This window comes from Sturnira hondurensis, unplaced genomic scaffold (assembly GCF_014824575.4).
Source record: "Sturnira hondurensis isolate 20B ecotype Veracruz unplaced genomic scaffold, ASM1482457v3 Scaffold0003681, whole genome shotgun sequence".
Lineage (NCBI taxonomy): Eukaryota > Metazoa > Chordata > Mammalia > Chiroptera > Phyllostomidae > Sturnira > Sturnira hondurensis.
Genome location: NW_028076312.1, coordinates 4539266 through 4559111, shown reverse-complemented (window position 1 = coordinate 4559111; position 19846 = coordinate 4539266). Strand labels below are relative to the sequence as shown.

At 41.0% G+C, this 19846-nt stretch overlaps 1 protein-coding gene across 1 annotated transcript in view; it reads left to right on the top strand.

Moving 5' to 3' along the window:
• TUBGCP3 (tubulin gamma complex component 3) overlaps window positions 1-19846 on the top strand; it is an 89991-nt gene that overhangs the window by 60903 nt on the left and 9242 nt on the right. The window contains exons 17-19 of the mRNA XM_037042042.1: window positions 3528-3663; window positions 12719-12807; window positions 12916-13047. Of these exons, the coding sequence (XP_036897937.1) occupies window positions 3528-3663; window positions 12719-12807; window positions 12916-13047 (357 nt within the window). The remainder of the gene's footprint in view (window positions 1-3527; window positions 3664-12718; window positions 12808-12915; window positions 13048-19846) is intronic.

The following is a 19846-nucleotide window of genomic DNA, read 5'->3' as shown; positions in this document are numbered from 1 at the left end:
TTCAGTCATTTTTATATCTGAAATATTGAGAAAGGACATTAATTTTTTTTAATTATTGGGAAAAATATTCTATGAAGAAGTAATGTAATTTGGGTTTAAAATTTCTCCTTAGCAGTTCTTGCAGAGTTTTGACTCCATGGCTGTTCCTGCCTCTCAAGGTATAAATCAAATCTCCTTCTAGAATCCTTTTGTCAAAGCCGTACTCTGCCTCTTTTCAGTTTGAAGCTCTCAGATTTGCTTTTGATAAGTGCCTCTGTGGTGTCTCCTGGGAAATGGTAGCTACTGGTGTCGTCCTTTTCACAGCTCAGCTGCCGACGTTTAAGCTTCGCCACAACAAATCTACCATATTTTAAATGCGTTAATAATGGCTCTCAAATTCAATTTTTGGTCAGATTTAAATTTGTTTTTCCACCTTCTTTTTGTTTTTTTCCTAAAATTTATTTCTTAAAAAAGATGAACAATTGGAACTTTATTAAATATCAACCTCATATAATAATATTTATAGTTTAGCAAGACACACTTCAAAAGTGATATCTGTACCTAGCAAATGCAAATTTGGACATTTTGAAAATTCAGTTTAAGAATTCAAATTTGTCTTATTAAGCAGTAAGCTAAGTTATTAAAATATTTAAAAGATAAATACCTTGACCACAATAGTAAACCAGTTAAACAGGTTTTTGCAACCGATCATGAGTCTCAAACTCCACATTTTAAGCATACTTAGTTTTTTAGAGAGACAGCTAAGGATTGGGCTGGCCAAGGGCAGGAATAAAATGTTAGTTCTTTTCACCTTTAACTTGTATCCGAAACAGTTTTAAATAATTTTAATGTCCAAAACAGGATATTTTAACAAATTATTAAATTAGACATTTTCTTAATTACCTTCGTTGTTAATATTATATATTACATTTTTTCATAGTATAAAAGATATCATATAAAATCAGTTATACACATTACTTTACAAAACGTACATGCCTTGAGTGATTGATATACTGAAAATGGTCTACTAATACAAAATTATTTCATAATATTGAAGCTCTTACTAGCGAGCATTAAAGTTAATGCATTACATACCTTGTGTATAAATGATTGATCATACAACATCATATTTTAAAAATTTTAGATTTTTGAAAGTTCTAGTAGAAAGAGTCAAAGGACGTTGATGTTACACATTTATTTAAAAAAACAAATTTATGGCCAATAGGTGCCAACTTCAGTGGGTTGGTGGTACAACCTGGGGGCTAGAATGGGAAGGCGGAAGGGATCTCGTAATTGATTAGTAAGATCTGCTATTGACGTCACGTGGGAAACGATCTCTTGTATGTCTGGCCTTTGCCATTTCAGTCTCAGGGTCTGTCTGTGTCATGGGTGGGTGTGTTTTCAGCTAAATGGCCTTACCCATCGCCTATTATTGCACAGCTTCAGGTGTTCAGGCTAATATTAGAAACTGAAATGCTTTTTAATGATCAAAGGTTAAGTTTTACACAGTTGTATACAGAAGATAAAAACAGGACTATTGCATTTAAAAGTATATTTGTAGAGTCAGATTTGGGGAGAAAATGGTTTTTCTGCTTTTTCCCTATTAAATTTAATTTAAATATTATCTATTCCTTTTCTGTTCTCATTAATTGAGATTGTCCTTTTTGTGTAGAATTTAGTTATAATAGGTACACATCTTAGGTATATAATTATATCTTATATAACATATGTAATTTTAGCTTCTTATTAACTCTGAAGAAGGATGTGGAAAGATCATCTTTAACCTTCTCTTTTTGACAGTGGGCAGGAAAAATCCATTTGTTTCTGTCTTCGATTCCCTGGGTGTTAGAGGAGATGTCAGGAGCTTATTTGCTTAATTTTATCTGAACTTTATTCTACAGTAGGTGATGAAGGGAAAGAACATACACATGGTAAAACTAAAATGTTACAGGATGTTTTCCTCTGTATAAATGCAGTGGAATGTGAATATCTTCCTCTTAAACAGTTAATATTTCTGGAGAATTGTTATTAAACTGAATTTTTACAAATCAGGTCACGTTACCTGTACTCTGGGAGCATATTTAAAGGAGTCCTATAAGGTATCATTGTGCATAGCAAAGAATACTTTAATCTGTTTGTGAAAGTATTAATTGGGTCACCCTTCATGTAAACAGGTGCTAGAATGTTAGTAGTGTAAGTGGATCGGCAAAATAGGTAATCTCCAAAGCATTCGTAGTTGGTGTTTGAGTTTCTTTAGAGCAGCTCCTAATCCCTCCTGTGTAGACAGATAACCACCAGTACTGAGCACCTACCCAGTGCTTGCACAGAAAACTCATGCAGGAGGATGACAGTCCTGGGAACAGGTGAAAAGTGCCAAGAATATACGGCAGGGTGAAACATTCTGCAATTGAATGCTAACATGTAAGGCTCAAGCAGTAAATGTTTCAGTGTCTGAAGAGGGAAAGTGGTGAGACCAGGGATAGGTCTGGCCTTTGTCCTTGAGTGACAGGTGGATTTGGGCAGAAGAGTGTGGTGGACGAGGTCCAGGGTGGCAGTGTGAGGCGAGGCCTGCGGGCGTGAACAAACGGAGGTGCGCGCAGGAGTGAGAAGCAAACTGCAGGAGCAGAGCCTGGCCTGCTGCTGAGTGCACAGGCCCTGCTTGGACCAGTCGCTTGCAGTAGCACCTGTGAGTGGACTCTCAGTAAACGAGGCCACCTCAGATGTGCTCCAGGCGTTAGAAAGGGGTGAAAATGTGCTCCTGTCTGGGCTGCACATGTCATTGCTGTCAGAGAAGTGTTCGGCTAAAAGCTGCAGGAAACCCTGTTCCTTTATGCGTAGGACATACTTACACTAGAAAATTATTCATGGTTTATTGGACATTCAGATTTAACTGGGTTTCCTGTGTTTTTATTTGCTAATTCTGGGCAGCATAGAGAGAGGTGACACAGAAAGCAGGCCTTTCCCAGTTCCTACCCACAGGGCTCGTCCTCCCTGGTTGTGAACCTGCAGTCTATTTGCCGTGAAGTGGTCCTCAAAAAGCAGTAAGTGATAAGTACACGTGTTAAAGTAACCTGGAGGCCTGTTTCCAGACTAGAGATTCTTCTAGGCCCTCCTTTCCTGAGATTCGCTGCCCTCTCGTATCCTTCAGGTGGGTAGGGGTAGAAAACACTGCTACGCACCTGGGTTTGTTGTGAAGATTTTAGACCAGTATTAGGCTAGGCTTGAAAACCCCAGGATACCATTCACTAGCTGTGGGGCCGTACTTAGGCCTCCATCCCCCATCTGTAAAACTGGCATAAAAACATCTGCCTTCTATTATTATGGATTTACTTGGCATGCTGCTTAGCACGTAAAAAATTGTTGTGGTAGTTACAGAATGATAGTTTCACAAAATGTACCATAGTCTTTGCTTACAGACTACTTAGAATCTATTGAAATTGATTGTGTGTTCTCTGGCTTTTTTGTTTAAAAAAAGAAGAAATTACTGAGACCTGTGCTGGGAGAATCCTTATGTCGCAGAACATCAGCCTGTCTTCTGTTCTTTTTAGGTGTTTACTCGAGAATGTATGAGCCACTACCTAAGAGTATTTAACTTCCTTTGGAGGGCTAAGCGGATGGAATATATCCTTACTGACATACGGAAGGGACATATGTGCAATGCAAAGCTCCTGAGAAACATGCCAGGTAACCTCCCTCAGAAAGCAGTTAGGGTGACCGTGTCACAGCCAGAGTGCTTACTAGCTCAGCAGAAATGAAGGTGCACTTAGAAGTAATTGACCTGAAAAGTGATTCATTATTGTGCTTTTGGATTGGGCTTCCGTGATAAGGTTCATTTGTAATATTGCTTATCTTGGCTTCAGTGCAAATCAGGAAAAAAAATTGAGTCAAGTTAGAGTTTTTAGACCATGAAATTTATTTTAGAATCACATTTGTTTGTCACTGTAGTGTTCATATGTGTACTTTAGTTTTTTTAAAAACGACTTTTAAGGAAAGAAAGCTGTTTAATAAAATCACTGGCTCATTTACATTCACTTAGTGTTTTAATTAAAGTCTGTTTGGGAATTGCTTTACTGTGTTAGTTCATGACCCAGGAGATGGAAATATTTTATAATATTATTTTATGATTTAAAAACTATAGTAAAAATTCTCATGTCAGATAGTCAAAGTTTATTTTAATGTTATAAATATTGAATGACTTCAATTATGAATAAATTTGAAATCTTTGTCAGTATATTGAATTTGAATTTGGCTAAAGCCATCAACAAAATATTTTAACAAGTACGTCTCTAATGAAGAACTAAACTATTATACTCTTAATCATTTAATTGGTGAAAGTAACTAAAAAGGAGCAGTTGTGTGAAGAAAGGTGTACGTGATCTCCGCTTGCTTCCTAGGTCGAGGCTCGCCCTTGAGCAGCTCCCAGAGTTCCAGAACAAGGCTTCCCCAGAAAGCTGGGCCCAGAGGGTACCTGTCTGTGTGTTGGCATCTGGGATTGGCGGGTTCTACTTAGCGTCCATGTCTTCTGTGTTCCCTGCAGGTCTTTTCCAGTAGATTGGGGTGCTCATGCTCTCGGCCTAGCTTCCTCTGGACTCATTTTATAGAAAATTAATCACAGAGATCCTCTGAAATAGCTGAGAAGGAAGTGAGGGGGGTATTTTCTTGTAAATACTGCTTTCAACATCCACTTTCTAGTAAATGTGGGTTGACTAGCACGTGGGCACCTCTTGGAAGGAGACAGGAGGAGGACTCAGTTGTGGAGAGAACCTCACCCTGTCTCCCCGCTCTGCACCTGTTAACTCTTCCCCGTTTTCTCATGGTCCTCTCTTGTTAGTGCGTCACGGGGTTACTCCTTATTTCACTGGATGTGCACTTGCAAGTTATTCAGTTTGCCTGCAGTTCTCCTCCTCAGCATTCTTTTTAATACCGTTGAGTAGAGCACTTCGTAGCTGTCACTTCTCTGTGCCAGCATCTCTCTTATTGTCTGATTTAGATCAATTCAGTGTGATGCAAATACTTTGTCATTGTATCACTCTTCTCCTTTCAAAATAAGCATCAGTATTGTGTTTAGCCCTGGGAAATCTGAGCTCTGTAACAATTTTAAATATTAGCTGGTTGTGATACATTTTTCTGATTTGAATATCAGTTTAGCAATGTCTATCTGAATTTGCTTCTCTCTTGTATTGAATAATCAGCAGTGAGCTACCTGAAGATAACTAATACATTTGTTTGATTAGTTTTCTGTGTATGGGGAAAAATACATATATTTATCTTTTATGAAATTAGTAACTTGAATTTTACTTTTTTTTTTTCAAAAGATTTTATTTATCTTTAGAGGGCAAGGAGAGGGAAAGAAACATCAATGTATGGTTGCCTTTCATGGATCCCATGCTGGGAGTTGGCCTGCAGGGAACCAGCCTGCAACCCAGGCATGTGCCCTGACTGGGAATCGAACCGCGATCCTCTGGTTCGCAGGCCTGTGCTCAATCCACTGAGCTACACCAGCCAGGGCTAGTAACTTGAATTTTACTTGATTCTATTATATGGGATTTGGTTTCAGCTTCTCTCACTAATCCTTTTTCCTTGTCATTAAAACTTCTAAAATATTTTTAATAGTATATTTCCTCATGTGTACATAATTTATTTTTTCTTTTTGGTGGAACATGTAGGGTTTTATTTTTGTTTTCACTCTTTTTCCAGAGTGAAAAATTATTAGTAGCACTAATATAAATAATGCCATAAGGTTTTTATAAATTTCTATTTTATAAGCCTGTGAATATTTCTTTAGAATAAATTGGAAATGGGATTGCTGGGTTAACAGGTATGAATTTTAATTTTGCTTTATATTTGCTAACACTTAGTGTTTATATTTTAACTCTGTGGGTACATACTGTTTACTTTTGGAGAGTTGTACCAATTTACTTTACATCCTCATCAGCACCGCTCTCGCTTGCAAGTTGCCTGAGTTGCTGCTGCAGTCAAACAGATTGTCGGTTTGATAAGGGAAAATAGAAGTTCATTTCAGTTTTTTAAATGCTTTTAAAATTATTGATCAGTTTAAATGCTTTCTCCTCCTCATCCTTATTCTTCTCCCTTCTCCTCCTCCTCTTCCTCTTCTTCCTCTTTCTTCAGGAAAATGATGTTTTTCATCCTTGTTTCATCTGGGGTGTAATGTTCTTGCCTTTAGCCCAGGGATGTCAAACTCATTTTCACTGGGGGCCACATCAGCCTTGCCACTGCTTTCAAATGCCCGAAATGATTTTAGGACTGGATAAGTGTAACTATGCTTTAACAGTTAAGGAATTGAAATATCATTCAACCCTTCGAAGGCAGTGGCAAGGCTGATGTGGCCCCTGGTCGGTGAAAAGGAGTTTGACACCCCTGCTTTAGTGTATAAGGAAGTGTTTTAAAGTTGTTAGAGGCCAGGCAAGTCAAGGCACAGAAATCAACCAGGGAGATAGTCTTGTTAGTACAGCAGATTCAGAAATGACCCACTAACCATCAGTCTGAGGCAGAACTATAAAAAAGATTCTACGAATTGCTTCTGTAAACACCCTTTGGAGTTCTGTAGATACGCACAGTGTGTGTGTAGAGGATTTGGTCACATGCAGAGTATCAGTAATTATCACCCTAGGAACAAAATAATAATCATAAAAATAAATGGGTTGGAGTAAATAGTTACCCTTGAAAAAGATGTGCTTAGAAGAGTTTAGATAATGGTCTACCAAGATGTTTATGCCCATTTTTATATATTTGCCATCTGGTTGGACAAAAAAATAGTTGTTGGTACTAAAACGGTTTCAAGATCCTTTCCAGTGGTGTGGGATTTTTTTCTGTTGTATTCAGTTAGTCTAAAAAGTATCCCTATTAATGGAAACTAAACTTGTATTTCAAGTAACATTTAACAAAATGAAGTAGAGAGATACAGGTAAGTGAGTTTGCATTCTTCTTGACCTTTGTATATTTCGGGGAGGGAGTGAACGAAGGGCCCCTCCCCACAAGAGTAGTATTGAAGTAATTTCCTTTTTGGTCCTTATTAGAAATGAAAGTGGGCGTGGTGGGCGAGAGAGGTGGTCGGCTCCCTCGTGAGTGACGTGTTGCTGCGGCCTTCTGCTCGTGTCATCGGCAGCTGGTTTTCATTCTCAGTGGTTAACGGTGGCACGTCTTCCAGATGACACCGTGTTCCAGACTGAGTGAACTAGCTTAAAAATGAATAGACGTTTCTTTCTTTAACAGTTTCCTTCTGTCTCTCTCACTGTTGTACGTATGGATGAGCAGTAAGTAGCACTGAATAGTGACACATCCGTGAGATGTTCTCCCTGCTGGACTGGGGAGCTGCGGGCTCAGTTTGTCTGCACAGGTCCTGGACTGCATTGTCCGGCTCAGCCCCGCTCCGCCAGCATCAGGCTGTGTCCTCAAGCTGGTTTTCTAAGTTCTGCCTCGGTTTCCTCATTTGGGGGATCGGTGATGGTAGCACTCACCTCCTAGGGTGATTAGAGTGAAATCTGTGAGGTACCTAGACCAGTGCTGCTCCGGAGAGCCCCATGTGTCCAGCCATTGCTGCTTGCCTGGTGGCAGTGGCCACCAGGCGATGCCTGCAGGAGGACCGCCACCACAAGCAGAGATGCTGGACACAGGGAACGCGGCAAATCCTGGTTCTTACCAACATCCATAGAATCCTTAGCCTTGAGAAATAAATCAGATGGGCAATTTGATGAAGTCAGTTTTAAATATGGTAGCATCAGTTATAAACACAGGTTGAAGGAATTGATTATGAAATTGTGAGGAAAAGGTTTTAGGGTATTTTAAGACAGGAAACTTTCATAATTTCTAATAACACTCAATGCTGTTTATGGTACATCTCCACACTGGCCGATGCTCTGACTGAAGATGCCTAAGCCACATGGTCAAGTCCTTTAAGAGCCATTTGTGTTTTTAAATCAAAGTTGAAATTCCTTCGACAACCTTTAGAGGGCAGTAAAGAATTACAAATGAATCTAATACTTAGATCTTAAATAAACTGAAGGATAGAATGGTCATTTTTGATGTTGTATATAATACTGTCCACTGTTAAGTTAGCCTAGTGGGAGACGTACTGTATTTGTGGATTTATTGGACCTCAGTGCAAATGTTGCTTTGCTTTTGGGATTCTTAGCATGTGGGTCAACCACATAAACACGAGTACTTGTGTCTTAAGTTTGTTTTAAATGTATTTTCAAGGTGCTGGGTGCAGAGTGTCAAGGGGTGTTTCAGGTGTAGGTTGTTAAACTATTTTTTTAGGAATTAAGGGATCAAATTATACCTTGTGAATTTAGTCTGCTTGTGAGTTGGGTGTGTAGTCAGTGAGAAATTCCAAAATACAGCACGTGGAGTTTGGCTGATTTCGCGCATGGGCTGTGGCGATGCTGGGACTCCCGACTTTTGTTTCATGGGTTCCGCAACCAGACGTCTCTTCCGCACGTGGCCGTGTCCTCGCTGCAGCAGCCACGGGCCTCTCAGCTCTCAGAGGCGTTCTTTTGGGAGAATGCCATTAAGATGCTGGGCTCCTTTTAGACACAAGAAAAGATGATTTTTCAAGACAAAACATATTATTTGGTAGAACTTTAGGACTATAAAAGAGAAGAACACATGTTAACTTTGTTAAATTTGCCTTGGTCATGGAAACCTTTTGAAAAGATGTTAATTTAAATAGTCAAGACATAGATGAATGCAGACTACCTGCTTCAATTTCGAGGCTTTAAATCACCTACTCAGTAAATGATGGTGGAGGGCCTACTCTGTGCTGGCCCTCTTCTTCGTACTCACTGACAGATACAGCAGACAAGGTCCCTGTGGTAAAGAAGTTTATTGCCTATTAGGGCAAGATGTACATTTAAACAAGAGCTTTAATACACTGTGATTCGCCGTTTGACATGGAAAAGACCAGGTGCTCTGGGAATACAAAAAGCAGACACCTGACAGATGTGGGTGGCATTAAAAAGGCTTCCCAGAGGCGGTGACACCAGGTTGGCATCTAGAAAGGAGTACGTTAGTCAGGGGAAGAGTGTGGGAGTGGGGAGTAGTAGGTCAGTCATCTGTCAGAACAGCGTTTTCAGAAGGGGGTTGAGGGGGATGGGGCAGGAGAGCTAAGCAGAGACCTCTAAGGCTGTTGGTTCGACTTTAATGGCAGTGGGAGCCATTGGAGGCTCTGCACTGAGGCTGACGTGCTTGGATTTGTGTTTTCCAAAAACTCTGGCATCACTGAGAGAACTGGATCTGCAGGGTGAGAATAGAGGTCAGCACCCCAGTCAGCTGTAATAATGTGTGAGGAATGGCGTTGACCTTGCGAATGCAGCAGCTCCAGGGCCGGGGTGAGTGGATGGATTTTTTGAGAGAAATGTGGGAGGCGGGACTTGGTGCTTCAGTGTGCAGATGACGAGTACAGCGGCAGCCTGGTTGCAGGCTCTGGGAGCTAGCCGGTGGGTAGTGGTGCCACTGATCAGGCCAGGGAGTGCTGGAGGAAGGGGTGCCGCTTCCATTTCAGGGGCATTGATTTGAGGTGTTTTTAAGGATATATGCTGCATATTTGGTTAGATTGACCTGAAGCCCAAGACCTCCAAATTGGAGATAAAGACTTTAGATGTAATTAACTATAGATGGTACTTGAAGCTGTGGACTTAATGAGGTTGCCTAGAAACGGAGTGAGAAAAGTCTTGGAGTAGAGAGAAGTGGAGCCGGACCTCCTAAGGGAGGTAAAGAGGCACCACCAGAAAGGTAGCAGAGGATTGGGAGGAAGTGGTTTCTCCGAAACCAGGGGGAGAGGGATTTCAGTGAGAAGGGAAGATGAACTGTGACCACAGCTGCAAGAAACCAGCTAAGGCTGAAAACTGGCCTGTCACTGGAGGTGACTTTGACTAGGGCTGACCAGTAGCACCCACTCTGCAGTGAGAGGGTGGTGGGGGTGCGGAAGGGAAAGCAGGGGGCACTGGTCACTGATGCTAGTCAAAAAATCTCGGGGGTGCAGAGTTTTGTTTGTTTAAAGGATAGTTTTAAATGCTGATGAGAAGAAGTAGAGGTTGATGAATCCTAGAGGGAAAGGAAGAGAAGGAGAGGACATTGGAGCACAGAGCTGGGATTGGGATTAGCTTTAAAGTGTAATGCTGGTGAGTGTGCGGGCTTGGTGGGCCAGAGGGTGGGGGAGGGGTTTCCACCCTCAGCTGCTTTTTCTGTACCTTGTGAGGGAGAGTGGCAAGAAGGAGGTGGATGGAAGAGTCCAGGACAGCAAGAGCTGAAACAGCTGTTTCTAGGGTAAGGGAGGGAAAATGAAGGATTTCTCAGCTTCATGAAGGATTAGGTGAGGTTGGATGCCATGAATTTGAGGTTGACACCAACGCAGTGTGATGCTTTTTTTTGTAAATGTTTTTGTTTTGTAGTCATTCCCTTCTGTTTTCATTTTCAAATGTGACATTAAAGACTCTAGAAGATTAATCAGTAGGGAAGAAACTGTACACTCAAGTAAATCAGAGATTATAAAACAGAATTAATGAATTAATCACTGCATGTCTATGTGTCAAACTGTCTTAATGCCAGAAAAAGTTCTGGTTGCAAAGGAGCTCAAAAATGAAATGGAAAAAAATGTTAGTAAAATCTGCTACTAGAAATCAGTGTGTTAGATATCAATATTGTTGGTTTGATTGTTGGTATGAATCCAGTGGGAAAATTGTAGGGGAGACCCCGAGAAATAGACTGAAAGGAACAAAAAAATGAGTTTTCATGGAATTGAGCTCCTTTCATTAGGTATAGAACATTGACTTGGCGCTAGGTGGGAAGTGGCTGCAAAAGTTTTTATGCTTCTGAAGTAAACATAGGGTTCCCCAGAAATAGTGCTGACCGTAGTCTAGTTACCATCTTCATGGGTCATCTATCAGGAGTATGTGAGTACATCTCCAGTTTTGTCAGTGATGTTCAACTTTCTCTGGCAGAAAAATGTCAGAATGCAAAAGTGTAAATTGTGTAGTTGTTCCCAAGGCTGAAAAATAAGTTGAGGGCGTTCACTGTGAATATGTGCAAAGCAGTGCATTTCAGGGAATCCCGAGTGCACTAGGGGCCAGATTCAGAGACACTGAATGTCACAGCGAGACCTGAATGTTGTTGTGTTTGGTATGCCGAGACGTTATTCAGTTTGTTTCCCTTTAAAAAAGCCCACCAGATTCTGTTATAAAATTAAGAACATTAAAAAAAACTTCCAAAGATGATATCTAAACTATTTTATATAACTTTGTTTGTCACAGTACAAAGAAACCAAATCATACCCTAGAAACATCTTGAGGACCAGTATGTGTTGGCACGGCCCGCAGTGCTGAGTGTTTTAAACACACACACAGACAGTGCTCCGGGCAAGATCGCCCGGCTTCAGGGTGGAAGAGCCAGCTCTGGGTTAAAACCCAAAATGGAAATGGTAGTTAACTGTAGAAATGATAGTAAATGGTAGTTACTTCCCTCAGAAGCTTACTTAAACCATAATATGGATGACTATTACTTAAAACAGCATGTATTATGCTCTTTTGCATTGAAAAGTAATTTTGGTTAAATGGGCTATGAGTAGGAATCTTAGCCCCGTTTGGTAGTCTTAGTAGAAAAAAGTACATTGTTCATTCTAGGCTTACAAGTGAAATGTGAAACATATCACCTGTTCTTTAGAAGAATATTCACCACATTCAGAGATTACGGATCCTGGCGGTGTGGAAGACAACGTCAGGTGTAATTGGAGCGCGCACTGATGTTCCCTGTTGGCCATGCTGTATCTTGGCCTGCTAGGGAGTGCACGTTCAACCAGGCCAGCAGAACCCAGTGTCGCTTAGTTACAAACTTGCAGGAGGCAGTATTGCTTAGAGCACGTATCGTGACTTTTACTTTTTCATACCTATGCATATATGTTACTTCCATATTACTCTCTTCAGAAGGGACAAGAATGGTATTTCCAGTACCTGCATGCAGTAACAAGATTGATCTAGACAGCTGATTAATTAAATAAAGGCTTTTGGAGTGGTAGCAGGACTGTGTCAAGTCTGACCCATATTAAAACCTCTTTGTAGTCCTTCCTCCGTGGACCCGTCTCTGACTGAACCCTCATGTGCAATAGTGTCCCATCACACTATGGTGGAGTCTTTGAACAAAAAGATTAAAAATGCGAGCAGAGATCGGCTGCTCCGTGGTGACCTTCAAGCCTTTCGATGGTTTTATAATCTTGTAAAGAATAGAAGCAGAGCCTGGGCTCAGGCCCGCCGCCCTGCAAGGTTCATGTTTTTCTCAGGTGACAAGGTCACATTCAGGTCCTTAAGGAAATGTCACTTTTGTTTCCAAGTAGCTAGGGAATAGTAAATGTTTCATGCATAGTGGGCAGGGTAATTGTAAAGAAGCCATAAAATTGAGCTTACATTTATTCAAGATAGTGCATTATTATAAGATAAAAAAATTTAATTTAATTTTCAAATACAATTATTTTATTTTATGCCATTCTTTATTAGGTCCTTATATTCTGTAAAGTAATATATTGCTACTTGATGAGATAGCTAAGTCTTTGTTTAGCTCAAATAGCACAGAAATTGATTATGTAAAGGTTGTTTCTTGTTTTAAGAGGCCAGGAGTTAAAGCTAGTGATTTTTTAAAAGATATATTGCAGATATACAGGGGGAGAGCATTGTGTTGATTTTGAGTGTATTTCCCTGTGGGGTCTAACATCAGTTCTTTGACTCTCTTGCAGAGTTCTCTGGGGTGCTGCATCACTGTCACATTCTGGCATCTGAGATGGTCCATTTCATTCATCAAATGCAGTATTACATTACATTTGAGGTATATGCAAATCATTTGTTGATTTTAGTGTAAGTAAGTCATGTCATGGGACTCTGTGGTGTTATAAGAACACAACCTCATTCCTAAGTTTTACACTGTTGCTCCTAGGTGCTGGAATGTTCTTGGGATGAACTTTGGAACAAAGTGCAGCAGGCCCAAGATTTGGACCACATCATTGCGGCACACGAGGTGTTCTTGGACACCATCATCTCTCGGTGTCTGCTGGACACTGAGTCCAGGGTAAGGCTAATGTGCGGCTTAGAATCAAGAAGCAGAGATAATCACAGTCTTCTTTTTGGGGGTTCCTGTCAAATGGAGAATTTTAGAAATTGCCTGATGCTCACATTAGTAGTGATGAGGGCAGTTTTATTAATAGTTTTATGTTCAAGGTGTACTGTTTGTGCGCAGAATTGGAACAATGGTGCTGCAGCTAGAATGCGCTCTAAAATGGATGTCAAAATAGTAAAGAATATAATAATGCCCATTCATTTCCTAGGTGTGATACTATCCTCTTGTGGTTGTTCAAAAGAGAAATACTAATCATGAGTGATGGCTTTGATTTGTGGAGGGGTAATATGTGAACAAAATAAACCAGCTAAGGCACTGTAAAAACAAAGCAATAACCTGTCTCAAAGTCCAAGAGAAGGATGTGAGAAAAGGCAGGGCCCTCCCAGCTACGTGCTCATTTTCTCAATCTGGGTAATGGTCGTCTCTGTGTTTTGCCTTCAGTAAGTCAGCATCTGGCTGCATGAGTGAGAAAGCAGTTTGTCTGGAAAAACCCTGAGCATTTCTCAGACCTCGCGCTTTTGTGCTAACATTCCTTTCCTTAGACCCTGTTCTAACAGTTGCATGTTCCCTGTGGTTAGTCTACTGGGGTTTTCATTTTACATGTGGGGAAACAAGGAACGCCTTGTTTACACTTGAACAATTATATTGTGAAATAGGAGACAAAATTTTAACTGCTTTTTGATGTTAAGTGTGCAACTTCAAAGAAATTTTAGGATTTGCAGAGGGCTGCTTACTACTAAACCTCCACTCTCTTCAAGGATTCTTCTGTGGAAAACGCAGTGCTTGAAAGAGCTTTAGTTTTGTCTAAATTATTAGTATATCTTGGTTAGCTAACTATGGCTGGGAAAATAGATATTTGATAAAGAATTATCGATCATACGCATGAAAGAATTGCTTAGGTCAAAGATGCATCTCTGTAGAATGGTTTTGATAAATGTATTGAAATACTGGCATGAAAGTAATTTAGAATACTCCAAATGTAGTTAGTAATTTAAGAAATGCACATCTCTAACCGTTTAGCCTCCATGACTATTACTAACTCTTGTCTTTGTGAGGCTGAGGTCATAGAAGGTACAGTTCCTGTGAAGTGTGTCCGTGGGCACGTGTGTGTTTCAGTGGATGAGGTCCTCAGACACTGTCGGGTGAGCTGACCTGGTAACACACACCACATTTCCCTGGGCTCGAGGCATTCGCTGTCACGTGTGTCCCCAGACAGGGGGTCCTCTGGCAGACAGATGGGTTGAGGTCTCGGTCCCTCTCCCAGCTTTGACCCAGTGGTCTCAGTGTCTTGAAAGGGCACCGTTACTTATCTCTGCTGCAGAGACTTACGAGAATTAAATTATGTAGTTTGCTTACACTGTTCATCATAGTACCCAGAACGTAAGTGTCGGTTGTTAGAGTTTATAAATGATTAAAAGTCATCTTGTGTGTGGGCATTTTGTGGAGTTTTATGATTGTTAGACTTAATGTTTTTCAGAAAACATGGAACTACTGAGGCTTATGTCCACACTGACATCAAGTCTGACCGGTAAATACAGGGCACTCATGTAAATGATGACACAGGAATTATAACCAACTTCCATGTATGGCTGTTCTGTATGAACCAAGTTAAGTAGTCAGACCTCTTGCCTCTGAAACATTCCCACTGATTTGAACAGAATGAAAGGGAGAAAAAATTTTGCAGGTGACATTATTGTCTTGTGACGATGGAATGTTTACATGTGAGTTGGTCCCGACTAACTTCCCCAAAGGAGTCCTTGTGTTGACGGCTTAATGATCGTTTCTGGCGTGGTCCCTCCCTGGTGGTTTCACTCTTCATTCAGCAGTTTGTCTAGGAGTAGGAGCTTTGTTTTTTAAGGACCCCGATACACAGTGGTGGGCAACAGGAGGTTTACAGTTGTAATACAAATAAATAATGTAATAATAAACAATAATACAAGAATAAACTGTTAATTTACTCGCAACTGTAAACCTAATTTTGCTTGCCCTTATGTTAAATAATCTGTTATTGACATAAATTGAGTGATTTTTATTATATCACTTAATGAGAAAACCAAGGCTGTTTCATACATATAATTTTGAAGTTGTAGGTTGTGGCATGACATTTGCAGGTATGTGTGTATGTTTTTGCAGTTTTTATTGGTGCATTGCTGAGAAAAATCCCGAGTCGCACAGTAAGTTGTGCAAACTGATGTCGCCACAGAACACACTGCTGTAGTTAACCCTCCACGAACAGGTTGCTGACAGAGCCCTTTTTGCATCTTTAGCTTCAAGTAAACAGCACTACATACCTCACAGGTTAATTAGTTCCTTCAGAAGTAATGAATTTTTATTTCACCACAATAAAGAAACAAATTAGAGGAAATAAATCTTTATTAATACAAAATATTATACCATCTTCATCTTTTGTTTTGCATTTTTTTAAAAAATAAATATTCTTTCAAAAGAACAACTCTTTAAAATGTTTATAATCTTTTTTTAAAATATATTTTATTGATTATGTCATAACAGTTGTCCCATTCCTCCCCTTCATACCCCTCCACCCTGCACACCCCTCCCCCACCATCCCCCCTTTTTAGTTTATGTCCGTGTGTCACAAGTTCTTTAGATTCTATATTTCCCATACTATTCTCGCCCTCCCCACTGTCTCTTTTCTACCTACCGTCTATGCTATTTATTCTCTGTACCTTCTCCCCCCTCTCCTCCTCCCACTCCCCTGTTGCCAACCCTCCATGTGTTCTTCATTTCTATGTTTCTGCTCCTGATCTAGCTGTCCTCTTGGTTTGCTTTTGTTTTAGGTGTGGTTGTTAATAACTGTGAGTTTGCTGTCCTTTCTCTGTTCATATTTTTTTTATCTTCTTTTTCTTAGATAAGTCCCTGTAACATTTCATATAATAAGGGCTTGGTGATGATGAACTCCTTCAACTTGACCTTATCTGAGAACTGTTTTATCTGCCCTTCCACTCTAAATGAAAGCTTTGCTGGATAGAGCAATCTTGGATGTAGGTCCTTGTCTTTCATGACTTGGGATACTTCTTTCCAGCCCCTTCTTGCCTGTAAGGTCTCTTGAGAAATCCGCTGACAGTCTGATGGGAACTCCTTTGTAGGTAACTGTCCCCTTATCTCTTGCTCCTTCTAGGATTCTCTCCTTCATTTTTGTCTTGGCTAATGTAATTATGATGTGCCTTGGTGTGTTCCTTCTTGGGTCCAACTTCTTTGGGACTCTCTGAGCTTCCTGGATTTCCTGGAAGTCTATTTCCTTTGCCAGATTGGGGAAGTTCTCCTTTATCATTTGTTCAAATAAGTTTTCCACGTGTTGGTCTTCTTCTTCCCCTTCTGGTTCCCCTATAATTCAGATGTTGGAATGTTTAAAGATGTCCTGGAGGTTCCTAAGCCTCTCCTCATTTTTTTGAATTCTCATTTCTTCATTCTTTTCTGTTTGCTCATTTTTTTCTTTCTTCTGGTCCACTCCCTTGATCTGAGTCCCAGTTTCCTTTCCATCACTATTAGTTTCCTGTGCATTTCCCTTCATTTCAATCAGTTTAGCCTTCATTTGTTCTTCTAATTTATGACTAAAATCAATCAGTTCTGTGAGCATCCTGATCACTAGTATTTTGAACTGTGCATCTGATAGGTTGACTATCTTTTGGTCGCTTAGAAGTATTGGCTCTGGGGCTTTGAGCTGATCTTCTTGAGCCATAATGTTTTGGTCTGTTTGCACCTGTTACACATGAGGGGTGGAGCCTTAGGTGTTCACCAGGGTGGGGTGACCCAGTCGCGGGAATGTATGTGGGGGCGGGGTCAGAGAGGGGCAATGGCGTTTGTTCTGCTCTCTCTTGGATTTCAGTCCCCTCTGCTGCTTCCTACAAGCAAACCGGGCTTCCCTGGTGCTGGCTCCTGGGTGTGTGTGCCTGTGCACCCTCCAGGACCCTGTGTGTCTCTCCAACAAAGTCTCTGTGAGCCTGGGAGCTTCTCCCGGCACCTCAAGCCCAAAAGTTTTTCCAATTGGTGCTCTTAGTCTTTAATTCCTGTTGCTGGGGCCCTAGCCTGTGTGGTCTGTCTCACTGCTCCCTCCTTTACCTGGTTTATGTGTGGGTGGATGTGTGACCACGGTCAGCCAGCCGCCTTGCGCCCCCACTGGGTGTACCCATTGCCACCCCACACCTGGAGTCTGTCAACTGCCACCTGCGTGCCTGGGTTGGTCTGGCCACTTTTTCTAGCACAACCCCACTCTGCCAGCCGCTGACTCCACCCCCTTACCTGTCTGGATGAATGGTTCATTGTTGTCAGACTTTCATATAGTTTAATTTTCTGTGTTTTGGTTGCGTTTTTGTTGCTAAAACTTTGTTGTCTTTAAACTTGGTTGTGCGAGGAGGCACAGTGTTTTCACCTATGCCTCCATCTTGGCTGGAAGTCTTCTAATCTTTATTATATATTTTTTGTTACCATTTAGTCCTCTTGTATGCCCCTCCCCCAGCCATCACCACCCTGTTGTCCATGACCATGAGACCTTTTTGTTTCTTGCTCAATCCTTCCAGCCCTTCCCCTCCCCCCGACCCCCCAGCAGTCATCTGCTCTCATATAGAGTCTGTCTCTTTTGCTTGTTAGAAGAGCAGACAACCTTTACAATAAGCACAGCGATTACTGTATGGATCTTGGAGCAGCCTAACCAGAGAAACAGTGCGGCCTGGTCAGGTCCTCCCATCAGACAAGCCACGTCTGCACCATTGCTGTTTCCCGCAAATGCCTTGTAGTGAATTACGAAGAACGTAAACTGTCCGTTTTGCAGTATCAGAGTTCTCTTCAATCAGGTGGTTTTGTAATTTCAGTTTTGTTTTACTTAAGCTTCAGACATTAGCTCAACTGTTAATAGATGAAATTTGAACCCAAGTATTCCTGTTGCCTCACATAGGAAAGTATTTTGCAGGACCAAGCCTGCATTCATCAGATGACAGGGGTGGGGATGGTCTCAAAAATGTCTTCACCATCTCTGAGATTGTTTTCAACACAGAGTTAGTCCAGCCTTATCGTGTCTTCCCGTCCGTGAACTTGGAGCCTCTCTAGTTTTCTAGGTTTCTTTTATGCTTCTCCGTAAAGTCATGCCATTCTTCTCCCATAAACATCTTGCAAATCTTTTGTTAGATTATGACTTTGTGGAATTTGGCTGGTCTATGGGAATGCTATTCTTGTCTTTGATCTCTTATCCATTTTTTATTCTGTTGTTTCCTAGACCCTCTTAGATCCCATTTTATTCAAAGAAAGACAGTTTTGTGTCTTCCCACAGGGCATGCCTACTGCTGCCTTTTCCTGCCTTAGGGTCTTTAGTTCAGGTTGCTAGGGGCACCACAAGCGTCCTTGGCTTGTTGCTGATGTTGAAGAGATGTTTCATTGTTCCACCATTGACTTCGATGTTTGCCCAGACGTCTGATAGGACCTTTATCAGATCCTGGTCCCAGTTTGTTTAGATGTTTTATATAAATCATGAGTGGGTGCTAAATTTTAACACAGGGTCGTCCCCCCCCCCCCCACCGAACTATTGAAATTATCTTTTTTCGGCCCTGGCTGGTGTAGCTCAGTGGATTGAGCACAAGCCTGTGAACCAGAGGATCGCGGTTCGATTCCCAGTCAGGGCACACGTCTGGGTTGCAGGCTGGTTCCCTGCAGGCCAACTCCCAGCAGGAGACGCACAAAAGGCAACCATACATTGATGTTTCTCTCCCTCTCTCCTTCCCCTCTAAAGATAAATAAATAAATAAATAATCTAAAAAAATTGAAAAAAAAGAAATTATCTCTTTTCTTTCTCAAATGTTAATGGTAAAAAAAATCCCCAAAACCCGAGATGGCAGAGGATAGAGTTAATCCTTTTCAGTTGTGGCACATTGTTCTTGTCAGTCCGGGAAAGACTGTGTGTTTGTTGGTTCCACACCTTGACCCTCACTGTGGGAACCCGTGTCAGTGTGCCAGCTGTGTAACCTTGGGTGTGCACGCACCTGCGTGTGTGTGTGTGTGTGTGTGTGTATTTTGCATGGATATGTTTTTTATTTACAAGTGATTTTGTACTGTAGATCTCAGTCTGTTTCCTTCCTCTTCCTCGGCCGCACCAGGAGAAAGAATGGCTAAAATATGGTAGCTGTACACTGAAGACCACTGTGCAGCACATAAGCAATGGACTGGAGAAATGTACCGTGGCACCGATACGTTTTTCAAAACATTTAAAGTTCAACCATCTTTTCATTCCTCATATAAAATATAACACCTGTTTAAAAACCTTGCTGAGTTTTAAAAAAATGTTTTATTAAGAATTTCCTTTCTTGCGGTCTCGATATTTGGTTTTGGTATGAATCACCAAACAAAGAAAAAGAAAAGAAAAACCTTGAAATACTTTTGTTCCTTTCCTTTCTGAGCTGTAGAATAGTCCAACTCCTAACTCAGCTACTTCCTAGTAACTTTGAAGGGTGGGGCAGCACCTCCGAGTTTATGAGGCTTTAGTGAGGTGTGGAGGTGATCTGCATGGAGAGTTGAGGGTATGTCGGACAGCTGTTGCTGTGGTAATACGGAATTATGGGATTTTTCCAGGACCTGGTGTAGTACTGCTGCATAGTAGATGTTCGGTAAATGTTTAATAATGAAGGAACAACTGATGAGCATTTTGAGAATGTGAGTTGATACCTTGTTTTATAGTATCTTATTACTAGTTACTAACATTTGGCTTGAAAAACTTAGTGATAAGTATGTTGAGGCTCCACTTATG